The 13420-nt window shown below is 42.7% G+C and overlaps 1 protein-coding gene across 1 annotated transcript; it reads left to right on the forward strand.

Annotated features, from left to right (window-relative positions):
• Positions 1 to 7: 7 nt before the first annotated feature.
• On the forward strand, positions 8 to 7319 carry LRRC57 (leucine rich repeat containing 57). The gene is made up of 6 exons (XM_032297828.1): positions 8 to 113; positions 348 to 453; positions 560 to 698; positions 1268 to 1536; positions 3551 to 3736; positions 5348 to 7319. The coding sequence occupies exons 2-6, from the start codon at positions 370 to 372 to the stop codon at positions 5387 to 5389; spliced, it is 720 nt and encodes a 239-aa protein (XP_032153719.1). The 5' UTR covers positions 8 to 113; positions 348 to 369; the 3' UTR covers positions 5390 to 7319.
• Positions 7320 to 13420: the final 6101 nt, after the last annotated feature.

The following is a 13420-nucleotide window of genomic DNA, read 5'->3' on the forward strand; positions in this document are numbered from 1 at the left end:
GCTCGATGACGTCACAGAGCGTTCCCGCCCGGGACTAAGCCGGGGAGCGAGTCCCGGCTACTGCGGGTCCTTGGTCTTCTCCTGCGGAGCGTCCGGCAGCTGAGCGGTGGGAGGCGAGTCCGGGGCTCCATGATCTTCCATAGACTCCCAGAGGCGCCTGGCTTCCGCACAGCTGCAAAGGCGGCAGGGCTTGGTGGTCGGGATATCTGTTCTTCCTCTTCTTCCTTGTCGCTCCTGGGTCGGCCCCCAGGAGCCAGGGATAGGCGGGAGATGACAGGTGGGGCAGGAGACTCTTCGGAGGCCGACGGGGTGGATAGGGCGGTGACATCTGCGCTTTCTTCCCCCAGGGACCTGAGCCGCGGCGCTAGGATGGGAAACAGTGCCCTTCGCGCTCATGTGGAAACGGCGCAGAAAACTGGTGTCTTTCAGCTTAAGGACCGAGGGCTGACCGAGGTGAGACTGGGAGGGACACGACCTAGGAACTTAAAGGAAGAGGGACGGCGGGGGCGGCGAACTTAATCGGTGTGGGATTCTCCACGCTGTGAACTCCTTTCTCCAGTTCCCCGCAGACTTGCAGAAGCTGACGAGCAATCTCAGAACCATCGACTTGTCCAACAACAAGATCGAGAGCCTACCGCCTTTGCTGATAGGAAAGTTCACTCTGCTGAAGAGCCTCTCCCTGAACAACAACAAACTGAGTATGGCTCTTGCCTGGAAAGCTTTTGCTAGTGATCAGCTGTTACCAGGGGTGGTTTTCTCTTACAAGCTGATTTTTGTTTTTGTTATGAACCGTGCAGGAGGGCTCAAGTTGCAGAATGCTGAAGCCCTTGAAGCTTTCTTTCTACTTCTTGTAATTAACATCTATGAGCCTCCTTGGGTGTTATAATAATTGTTACTGGGTTAATTTGGACTTGAAAGGGAAGAACATTTTGGGGATGTAATGTAAACAAAGCTACCTAACTTGGAATTGGGGATGAAATGGGAAGGGGAGGATCTTCCAAATCTCACAGAATTGCTGTCGGATTGTGCCTGAGCCTCTTTACAAAAGGAGCCCGTTATACTCAAATGCTCTCCTGCATTTTGATGGCACCTTCACCTTCTAAAGACTATGTTGGTAAAATGCAATACCTAACAATGGCACATGAGGGAATTCTACATATACTAACAAGAGGTGAGGCAGGCTGCCATAAAGTCTATAAATAAACTTCATTAAAGGTATTTTCAGCTCTATCAGATTTACATTTAAAAAAATTTTTTTCTTTGCCAGCTGTTCTGCCTGATGAGATATGCAGTCTGAAAAAACTAGAGACATTAAGCCTAAACAACAATCACCTGAGAGAGCTGCCATCTACCTTTGGGCAACTCTCTGCCCTCAAGACCCTGAGCCTCTCTGGGAACCAACTGGGAGCACTGCCTCCCCAACTTTGTACCCTACGGCACCTGGATGTGGTGGATCTCTCTAAGAACCAGATTCGAAGTATACCTGACACAGTGGGAGAGCTGCAGGTCATCGAACTCAACCTCAACCAGAATCAGGTTTAGAGCTTAAGGTTTTTTTCCTACAGCATATGTGTGGGTTCATGGTCTCCTGATAACCTCTTAACCTCTTGTTTCCTAAACCGCCACCGTAGAACTAAGTGTCAGAGGCTAGATGAGAGGTTTCCTCTATATGCCGAACTAATTTAAAAGCGCAAAGTGCTTTTAAAAAGCCAAAGTGCTTCTATAGGCTGAACTAATTTAAAAGCGTAAAGAGTTAGTTGAGACGCTGGATGTTTTTATTGCGTAGGTGTTTTTGGAAGGGTAAAGTAGGTAACAGAGAGAGATCATTTCAATAGTTAAACTACTGTATCACAAATCTTGAAGAATTCTTCAAATCCTTCTCAAATATGTCCCTAACCAGCTAGCCAGGAGCTATGTTAGGGATATAGTGTGGAAATGAGGCATAAATTGAGGTTCTCAGAGTGGAGGTCAGAGGTAATTCAGTTTTGTTTTTCATTTTGTGGGGCATTTTGACATCTTTGTTAAGTGTGTCTCCTGCTTTTGCTGAAGAACATTAATTGATAGGCTTTCTGGAGATAGCTCATTTCACTGTTCAACAGCTTTAATTATAATATTTGAAATTTGTTTCCATTACTTTGGAAGCTTTCAATTAATATTTGTGTGGAAAACCAATCCAAAGATTCTTGTCTAGGCATAAAGGCACAAGTGATGAAACATTAAACACTGTGAGACTGAATGGCCTTTAGTTTTCTAGTGTCTGTACTTCTAGATCTGCATGGTCCATTAAAGTAGGCACTAGATACATGTGGTTATTACTTTTCTAGATTGTAGTGATTTTACATCATAATGAAATTCAGTCTGTCTTTGAGGGATTGGCCTCATGTTTTTTACCTTAAGTGGATATTCTTGTATGTTATAGAGCTTTTTTAGGGAAAAAAACTGAATCAGTTAAGCAGCAAGTATCAGTTGAGGATTCGCTCCATATTAACCTCTGCTACTGCCTTTATACAGTGGTTCTCTGACTTTAGTATGTGTCAGAATAACCAGAAAAGCTTGTTTAAAGAGATCGCTAGCTCCTAATCTCAGTGTTTCTGATCTGGTACATCTGGGATGAAGTCTGAGAACTTGCATTGCTAATAAGTTATCATAATTTCTAGTAAGTGATGATCTGAGATGATACTAGGCAGAATCAAAGAATTGGGTGACTTTTAGTATTTAAAGGGCAAAAGAGTGAATCAAAGACAATTGCTTGGTATTGAGCTTGAGGGCCTAAAGGAACAGTGGTGCTATTGAGAATGGACATGCTGAATTGTCTGTGTTGAATCTTGTAAATGGAAATGTCTTCCTGAAAGTTGGAGACATGGGAGCAGAGTAGAGATAAGAGTGTAGATACAGATCTTGAGGTCGTAAAGAAAGCGATGGACTTTAATGAATGAGCTTTCTAGGAAAAGTTTAGAGAGAAGATGACATATGAAGTATTAGGGACAGCTACTTGAAAAATGCCTGTAAAAACAAGAGAAGTAAGGAAAAACCCAAAAGATAGAAAAACCAAAAAGAACAAAAAGAAGGGGTTTGAAGGAAGGGATAGATAGTACAGTTAAATGCAATAGGTACTAAGGATGATGGATTCTTGAATTTGGTAGCAAATTGGTCAGTATCTACATACGCATAAAACATTGGCAGTAAATGTACCACAGTGTTTATGGCGGTTATTTCTGGGTGGTGGCTTCCAGGTAAACTTTTTTCTTTAAATGTGTGATTCTCAACTTTTCTATAATGAACATACAGTGCTTTTATCATCAGAAAATTTTGTTCCCAAAAAGCCACTGGTGACCTTCATAAAAGCATTTTTTTTTAAGTGGGGGCGTAGTAGCAGAAGCTAGATAACAGAAGCTTCTGGAGTGAGTAGGCAGTGAGAAAATGGAGGTGGTAAAAGAAGGGAAAACTAGAACAAATAGTCAAAGATTTTTTTGTTTTGTTTTAATGTACTAAAAGTAACCAATATAGTGCTTATGCTTTTTCCTGTTATTCTTTTTTGGTTATTCAATAGATATCTCAGATCTCAGTAAAGATATCTTGTTGTCCACGCCTTAAAATTCTTCGCCTGGAAGAGAATTGTCTTGAGCTCAGCATGCTTCCACAGAGCATCCTCAGTGATTCCCAGATCTGTCTGCTTGCTGTGGAAGGCAATCTTTTTGAAATAAAGAAACTTCGAGAACTGGAAGGCTATGATAAGGTATGAATTAATATACTTCTGCATTTCTAGTCACTACCCCAGAGAAGACAGTGGTGAAGTAATCCACATAACTGTTTATAGCTAATGTCAACAGGATTTGTTCTTCCCCATTTTGGAAGTAGATTTAAAGAATCAGTTTAATGGTATTGCACCAAGATGACTTTTTCTCTATAGACAGCTTATTGTAAACCATCTTTGTCTTCATCTTTGTCTTTTGATTTTTTTTTTTTTTTTTGAGATGGAGTCTCAGTCTGTCGCCAGGCTGGAGTGCAGTGGCACAATTTCAGCTCACTACAACCTCCACCTCCCAGATTCAAGTGATTCTCCTGCGTCAGCTTCCCGAGTAGCTGGGACTACAGGCATGTGCCACCACACCCAGCTAACTTTTTTAATTTTGGTAGAGACGGGGTTTCACCATGTTGGCCAGGATGGTCTTGATCTCCTGAACTTGTGATTCACCTGCCTCCACCTCCCAAAGTGCTGGGATTACAAGCATGAGCCACTGCACCCAGCCCATCTTTGTCTTTTGATGTTTCCTGTTAACATAAAAAACAAAATTTACTTTTAACTATATACTTTTTTTTTTTTTGAGACACAGTCCCACTCTATCGCCCAGGCTGGAGTCCTGTGGTGCAATCTCAGCTCACATCTCAGCGCCTCAACTTCCACCTCCCAGGCTCAAGGGGCTCATGCCTCAGCCCCTCTGGCAGCTGGGACCACAATCATGTGCCAGTATGCCTTGCTAATTTTTATAGAGATAGGGTTTCACCACATTTGCCAGGCTGGTCTCAAACTCCTGAGCTCAAGTGATCCACCTGCCACAGCCTCCCAAAGTGCTGGGATTACAGGCGTGAGCCATTGTACCTGGCCCTACGTGCTTTTTGTTTATTTTTTGAAACGGAATCTCACTCTGCCACCCAGGCTGAAGTGCAGTGGCACAGTTTCAGCTCACTGCAACCTCTGCCTCCTGGGTACAAGCAATTCTCCTGCCTCAGCCACCCGAGTAGCTGGGACTATAGGCAGGTACCACCATACCCAGCTAATTTTTTGTCTTTTTAGTAGAGACAGGGTTTCATCATGTAAGCCAGGATGGTCTCCATCTCCTGACCTCATGATCTGAGTGCCTCAGCCTTCCAAAGTGCTGGGATTACAGGCATGAATCACAGCGCCCAGCCTATTTTTATTTTTTTTGGAGACAAAGTCTCGCTCTGTCACCAGGCTGGAGTGCAGTGGCACAATCTCAGCTCAAGTGATCCTCCCACCTCAACCCCCTGATCAGCTGAGACTACAGGCACCACCATGCCTGACTAATTTTTCTATTTTTGATAGAGACAGGGTTTCACCATATTGCCGAGGCTGGTCTCAAACTCCTAGGCTCAAGCCATCCACCTACCTTGGCCTCCCAAAGTGTTGGGATTACAAGTGTGAGCCACTGTGTCTGGCAAAAACTAGGTACTTAAATGTGCATTTACAGCAGTTATATTTTGTAGGAAGTAAAAGACCATTTCCAATAAAAACCAAAATGAAGAAATAAATAAGTAGCAAATAGTTAGACTTATATTTATTTGCTCATGCCAAAATATCCCTTATGTATTCTTTCATATTTTTTAGTACATGGAGAGGTTCACAGCCACCAAGAAGAAGTTTGCATGAAGTTCTCCAGGACTATGGAAACCTTTACAGCATACTGATTTAGAAGCTCTGTTGGAATGTGGCTGAATCAGAGCCTCCTGTCAGGGGTATCTACAGTAAGGAGATGATACTCCAGGAGATAATATTTCACTCAATGATCTTTTTTCTTTCAGGGTTCTTCTCAAATAAGCTAAAAGAAAAAGGATCAGGAGACAGGAAAAGTCTTCCATTTTAAGCCACGAGTGGGGCAATAGACAAGGTTGATCTTCAAAACCATCATTAGTTTGGCTTTAAGAAACCAGTAGCTAACTGCTATTTATATGGTGAGGGGGTGCTGCCTGGTAACAGAATAGCTTCACACCACAGCTTGAGATTTTGTTTAGTTTCAATGTGTGAGCTTTCATAAAGTCAGTTGCCATTCCATCTCTGTGTTAACACTTCATATTTTTATGAAATTCAAATAATTTGTGAGAGGCTGGCATGGATCTCAGGATTTATTATTTTTATTCTAGTCCATCAGTTCAATCACAGTTTTTATACTATGACTTTAGGATGGATATAATAAATATGTGACTGTTTGTCTTGATTAAAAGTACACTTTGGGCCAGGCATGGTGGCTCATGCCTGTAATCCCAGCACTTTGGGAGGCCAAGGCAGGTGGCTCACTTGAGGCCAGGGGTTCAAGATTAGTGTGGGCAACATGATGAAACCCCATCTCTACTAAAAATACAAAAATTAGCCGGGTGTGGTGGTGCATGCTTGTAATCCCACCTACTTGGGAGGCTGAGACAGGAGAATCGCTTGAATCCAGGAGGTGGAGGTTGCAGTGAGATGAGATTGTGCCACTGCACTCCAGTGTCGGGGACAGAGTGATACTCCGTCTCAAATTTAAAAAATTAAAAAATAATTTTTTTTAAGTGTGCTTTGTTGGCTGGGTACGGTGGCTCATGCCTGTAATCCCAGAACTTTGGGAGCCCAAGGCGAGTGGATCATGAGGTCAGGAGTTTGAGACCAGCCTGGTAAACACAGTGAAACCCCATGTCTATGAAAAATACAAAAATTGTCCTGGCATGGTAGCATGCGCTTGTAATCCCAGTTACTCAGGAGGCTGAGGCAGGAGAATTGCTTGAACCCAGGAGCCAGTGGTTGCAGTAAGCCGACATTGCGCCATTGCACGCCAGCTCTGGGCAACAGAGCAAGACTATCTCCAGAAAAGAAAAAAAAAAATGTGCACTTTGTCAAGAGAAGCACCAATAGACCTCCAAAAAATGCTCTCCAAGGCTGCAGTAGCAAATTCTTTACTATTGCAGGTGCCTTATTGGTAGAGGACTCTGAAGAGCTAAAACTGTATATGCAACCCTTGTAAGATAAAAGAGGTTTTAATAATCAAGCTTTTGCAGAAGATTAGTTAGAAATAATGTCTAATTTCTGATAACCTTTCCCTTTTTGTATTTATAACTCTGCTAACCAAATTACCTACCAATAAACCATTACTATAATATTTTAAAACAACCTGTGTTTATCAAGCTTAATCTCTGAGTGAGAGAATATACTAAATAAAGAATTCTTAATTTTTAATGATCTTTGGCTGGAAACCTTCTTTAAAGGTTAATCCTTTAAAGAAGGAGGACAGGAGAACTTTAACCTATAAATGGATTAGGAAGACATGTTTCATGCTCATGTTCATTGTGTAAGTTGTGAAATACCTTCATGTGACATAAACATTTTGTGGTACTAGAACTATGCTTATTAAGAGAGTCTGAAGGTACAAAGGTAGAGGATTTCAGGTTGTCATTACCTTGAACATTTAGAAAGCTACCATTTTGGTCATTTTCTGGTTTTATCTTAGCTACAAAGCTATTACTAACTATATATCAACAGTTCTCAATAATGATTAAACCTAGGTTATCCATTAAGTCAATAAATCACACAAACCTACTATTTAATCTCTATGACAAAATCTTTCTGACATAAATCTGGTCTAGGTATTCTCTTTTTCCCATATGTTACTTACTTTCTTTTTTGAGACAGAATCTCACTCTGTCACCCAGGCAGGAGCACCGTGGCACAATCTTAGTTCGCTGCAACCTCCACCTCCTGTGTTCAAGTGATCTCGTGCCTCAGTTTCCTGAGTAATTAGCTTATTTTGTTTTTTGGTTTTTTTTGAGACAGAGTCTTGCTCTGTCGCCAGGTGCCAGGCTGGAGTGCAGTGGCGCGATCTCGGCTCACTGCAACCTCCACCTCCCGGGTGTAAGCAATTCTCCTGCTTCAGCCTCAGGAGTATCTGGGCCTACAGGCATGCACCACCACACCCAGCTAATTTTTGTATTTTTAGTAGAAGGGTTTCACCATGTTGGCCAGACTGGTCTCGATCTTGACCTCGTGATCCACCCGCCTTGGCCTCCCAAAGTGCTGGGATTACAGGCACGAGCCACCACGCCCAGCGGGAATTGGTATTAACAGGCATGCACCACAATACCCAGATAATTTTTGCAGGTTTTTATTTTTTGAGGCGGAGTTTTGCACTGTTGGCCGGGCTGGAGTGCAGTGGCGCGGTCTCAGCTTACTGCAACCTCTGCCTCCCGGGTTCAAGCTATTCTCTTGCCTCAGCCTCCTGAGTAGCTAGATTACAGGCGCCTACCACCACGCCTGGCAAATTTTTTGTATTTTTAGTAAAGACAGCGTTTCACTGTGTTGGCCAGGCTTGTCTCAAACTCCTGACCTCATGATCCGCCCACCTCAGCATCCCAAAGTACTGGGATTACTGGTGTGAGTCACCACACCTGGCCCATTTTTGTATTTTTAGTAGAGACAGACTGGTCTCAAACTTCTGGCCTCAGGCACTCCACCCACCTTGGCTTCCCAAAGTGCTGGGATTAGAGGTGGGAACCACCACACCCAGCCTCCCATATGTCATCTTCTGTTTCTCACTTTGGAAGAGCTACAGGGGTACTAGTTTATCGGTATCAGTTGAGGAGTTTTGTTTTTTCTAAATTTTAATGTTTAGTTTATTAAATTTTTTTTTTTTTTTTTTTGAGATGGAGTCTTGCTTTGTTGCCCAGGCTGGAGTGCAGTGGCATGATTTCAACTCACTGCAACCTCCACCTCCCGGATTCAAGCGATTCTCCTGCCTCAGCCTCCTGAGTAGCTGAGACTACAGGCATCTATCACCATGCCCAGCTAGTTTTTGCATTTTTTTTTAGTAGAGATGGGGTTTTACCACATTGGCCAGGCTGGTCTCAAACTCCTGACCTTGTAATCCACCCGCTTCGGCCTCCCAAAGTGCCTAATCTTATTGATGTACTGGACAATTAACATTTCTCTAAGTATTTTATCAATAAATCAGAACTTACACATATATATATTTTTTTGAGACAGAGCCTCACTCCGTCACTCAGGCTGGAATACAGTGGCACAATCTCAGCTCACTGCAACCTCTGCCTCCCAGGTTCAAGCTATTCTTGTGCTTCAGCCTCTTGAGTAGCTGCTACTACAGGTGCATGCCACCATGCCCTGCTAAATTTTTGTATTTTTAGCGGAGAAGGGGTTTCATCATGTTGGCCAGGCTGGTCTCCTGACCTCAGGTGATCCATTCGCTTTGGCCTCCCTAAGTGCTGGGATTACAGGCGTAAGCCACCTCTCCCGGCCAGAACTTACACATTTAACAATGTAAATGTTTCCATTTAATTATTATTATTATAATTTTTTTTTTGAGACGGAGTTTCGCTCGTTACCCAGGCTGGAGTGCAATGGCGCGATCTCGGCTCACCGCAACCTCCGCCTCCTGGGTTCAGGCAATTCTCCTGCCTCAGCCTCCTGAGTAGCTGGGATTACAGGCACGTGCCACCATGCCCAGCTAATTTTTTGTATTTTTAGTAGAGACGGGGTTTCACCATGTTGACCAGGATGGTCTCCATCTCTTGACCTCGTGATCCACCCACCTCCACCTCCCAAAGTGCTGGGATTACAGGCTTGAGCCACCGCGCCTGGCCCCATTTAATTATTAATTGGAGTTTAATTCAGGCTCTTAATCAGAATCAGCAACTACCAGCCTTCACAACTTGGACCCAGACTTACTTCCCTTCCTTCACTCTCATTGCCTGCCCACCCATATCAGATTATTCTACTGTCTAAACCCATGTTGCAGTCTCTATCCTCTAACTCCCTTTATACAGCTTGTCCCTCAGTGTCCATGGAGGACTGGTTTCAGGACATTCATGGATACCAAATCCATGATGCTCAAGTCCCTTATACAAAATGACATGGTATCTTCCTGATACTCTAAATCATCTCTAGTTTACTTATAATACCTAATATGATGCCTATACATCACTTCATTTGCATAGATTCGACACAGTATTTGATGCCAAATTCAAGTTTTGTTTTTTGGAATTTTGAGGCATTTTCCCCCTCAAATATTTCTTATCTGCAGTTGCATCCACCGATGTGGAATCCATAGATACATAGGGCCAACTGTATTGTTCACTCCGTCGGGAATGCCTTTTTTTTTTTTTTTTTTTGAGACGAAATATTCTTTCACCCAGGCCAGAGTGCAATGGCTCAATCTCGGCTCACTGCAACCTCTGCCTCCCAGGTTTATGCGATTCCCCTGCCTCAGCCTCCCCAGTAGCTGGGATTACAGGCACCCACCACCATACCTGGCTAATTTTTTGTATTTTTAGCAGAGATGGGGTTTCACCATGTTGGTCAGGCTGGTCTCAAACTCCTGACCTCAGGTCATCCACTGCCTCGGCCTCCCAAAATGCTGGAATTACAGGCATGAGCCAACAAGCCCAGCCTGCCCGCTCTTAATTAACATCCTCATTCTCTACCTCTAAGCCTCTTTACTGAGTCTAAGCCGAATTAACTGTTCACCCATCTATTACTATAGCACTTCTACATTCTATATTTATCTTTTGTGATAGACTGCACTATTTGAGAGCAAGGACTATATGAAGTAATATACCCAAAGTTATAGCAAACAAGATTTAGATGGAAGTATGAGATAATCAAGTAGACCAACTTGTGGTCTAGAGAGTCGGATTCTAGTTTGACCTAGTGGGTTAGTTTGGTCTAGCCTTGAACTCCTGGGCTCAAGTCATCCTCCCATCTTGGCCTCCCAAAGTGTTGAGATTACAGGTGTGAGCCACTGCCTGGCTTTAAGTCATCTAATTTTTTTTTTTTTTTTGAGATGGAGTCTCTCTGTGTCACCCAGGCTGGAGTGCAGTAGTGCAATCTCAGCTCTCTTTAACCACCACCTCCTGGGTTCAAGTGATTCTCCTGCCTCAGCCTCCCAAATAGCTGGGATTACAGGCACCCACCACCATGCTTGGCTAATTTTTGTATTTGTAGTAGAGACGGGGTTTCACCATGTTGGCCAGCCTGGTCTCGATCTCCCGGCCTCAGGTGATCCACCTGCCTTGGCCTCCCATAGTGCTGGGATTACAGGTGTGAGCCACTGCACCCAGCCTACATATATTTTTTGAGACATGCTCTTGCTCTGTTGCCCAGGCTAAAGTGCAGTGGTGTGATCACAGCTCACTGAAGCCTTGAACTCCTGGGCCCAAGCTGTCTCCTCCCACCTCAGCCTCTTGAGTAGCTGGGACTACAGGTATGTGCCACCACACTCAGCTAATTTTTAATTTTGTCGAGAGATGGGGTCTTGTTCTGTTCCCCAGGCTGGCCTCAAACTCTTGGGCTCGAGCAATCCTCATGCCTCACCTTCCAAAGTGCTGGGATTACAGGTGTGAGCCACCACATCCAGCCCAAGTCTCCTAAATTTTTTATAGCTTGGTTTGGAAGGCAGTGTCTTAAAGTCATGGGTCCTGGAGTCAGAAAGATCCAGGTTTGAATCCAGTCTGTCATTTATTAGTTTTATGAATTTGTGTAGTTTCGTCTCACTTGTAAATACAGGAAATAGCTCCTACCTCTCAGGTACATTGTAAAAAACTATATAGAAGCACTTAGCATAGTGGCCATGACAGAGTAAGCACTCAGTAAATTGTGCCATTTATCTTATCTGTAAGGCATGAAAGTAGAATTTTACAAGTTGTATTGAAATAGAAAGCTTGGAGTGGACACTACATTAAAAGGATAAAAAATGGAGCCAGGCCGAGGCAGGCATCTGCAGTCCCAGCTATTGAGGAGGCCTGAGGCTGGAGGATTCCTTGAACCTAGGAGTTTGAGGCCAGCCTGGGCAACACAGTGAGATTATGGCTCCAAAATAATAATAATAATAATAATAGGCTGCTCTGCCTATGGAGTAGCCATTCTTTTATTCCTTTACTTTTTAAATAAACTTGCTTTTACTTTATGGAAAAAATAATAAATTTTAAATGACTAGATGACAAACTTTGAGTATCAGTCTGAGAAAATCTGATTAGGAATGTAATTGCAATAACCTAAACTTTTGATAAGAGTGACCTAAAGAAAACAGCACTTAGATAAGCCACTTATTTTTCCTTTTTCACTTTCCTATTTTTGTAATATATATTTATTTGTATTTATGGGGTACATGTGATATATTGAGACATGCATAGAATGTATAATCAAGTCAGGATATTTATGTTATTCATTATCTCATTTATCATTTATTTGTGTTGGGAACATTTCAAATCTTCTAGCCATTTTGAAATTTACATTGTTGTTAAGTATAGTCACCCTACTATGCTATCAAGCATTAAAACTTATTCCTTCTAACTGTATGTTTGTATCCACCCATTAAACTACCTTCCATAATCCCCCTGCCCTGTATACCCCCTTCCCAACCTCTAGTAACTATCATTCTACTCTTTACCTCCATGAAATAAATTTTTTTAGCTCACACATAAGAACATGCAATATTTTTTTTTTGTGCCTAGATTATTTCACTTAACACAATGACCTCCAGTTCCATGGATACACCTCCACTGTATCCATGTCACTGCAAACAATAGGATTTCATTCTTTTTTGTGGCTGAATAGTGTGTATATATACATACCACATTTTCTTTATCCATTCATCTGTTGATGGACACTTAGGTTGACTCCATTAGCTTTGCTGTCATGAGTAGTACTGCAGTAACCATGGGAGTGCAGGTATCCCTTTGATATATTGATTTCCTTTCAATTAATACCCAGTAGTGTGATTGCTGGATAGTATGGTAGTTCTATTTTTAGTTTTCTGAGAGGTGTCCATATTGTTTTCTGTAGTGGCTGTGCTCATTCACATTCCCACCAAGTGGGAATGAGTTCCCTTTTCTCAGCATCCTTACCAGCATTTTTTTCCCTTTTAATAATAGTTATTATAACCAGGATGAGATAATCTCATTGTAGTTTTGATTTGCATTTTCATGATGATTAGTGATGTTGAGAATTTTTTCACATACCTCTTGGCCATTTGTGCGTGTGTGTGTGTGTGTGTGTGTGTGTGTGTGTAATGGGACCTCACTATGTTGCCCAGGCTGGTCCTGAACACCTGAGCCCAAGTGATCTTCCTGCCTCAGCCTCCTAAGTAGCTGGGATTGCAGTGTGTATCTTTAAAAAGCTAATTCTAAGTACAACTGAGTATAGGATGTCTGGACCATAGATAAAGTTAAGGACTCATAATCCACAGATGAAATGGAAAGACTTAGAGCTAAAGTATAGAAACAAAAGATTAATTAAAACTGAAGGAAAAAAATAGGCATGGCTATAGGGGATACAGATCATTATGGTTATAAGACTGGAAACTTGAAGACAGAGCTTAGTGTTAAAAAACAAGCTCAGGCCGGGCGCAGTGGCTCAAGCCTGTAATCCCAGCACTTTGGGAGGCCAAGGCGGGTGGATCACGAGGTCAAGAGATCGAGACCATCCTGGCCAACATGGTGAAACCCCATCTCTACTAAAAATACAAAAAATTAGCTGGGCATGGTGGTGCGTGCCTGTAATCCCAGCTACTCAGGAGGCTGAGGCAGGAGAATTGCCTGAACCCAGGAGGCGGAAGTTGTGGTGAGCCGAGATCGCGCCATTGCACTCCAGCCTGGGTAACATGAGTAAAACTCCATCTCAAAAAAAAAAAAAAAAAAAAAAAAA

This window comes from Sapajus apella, unplaced genomic scaffold (assembly GCF_009761245.1).
Source record: "Sapajus apella isolate SASKATOON/1434 unplaced genomic scaffold, GSC_monkey_1.0 scaffold37, whole genome shotgun sequence".
In the NCBI taxonomy this organism is placed as follows: domain Eukaryota; kingdom Metazoa; phylum Chordata; class Mammalia; order Primates; family Cebidae; genus Sapajus; species Sapajus apella.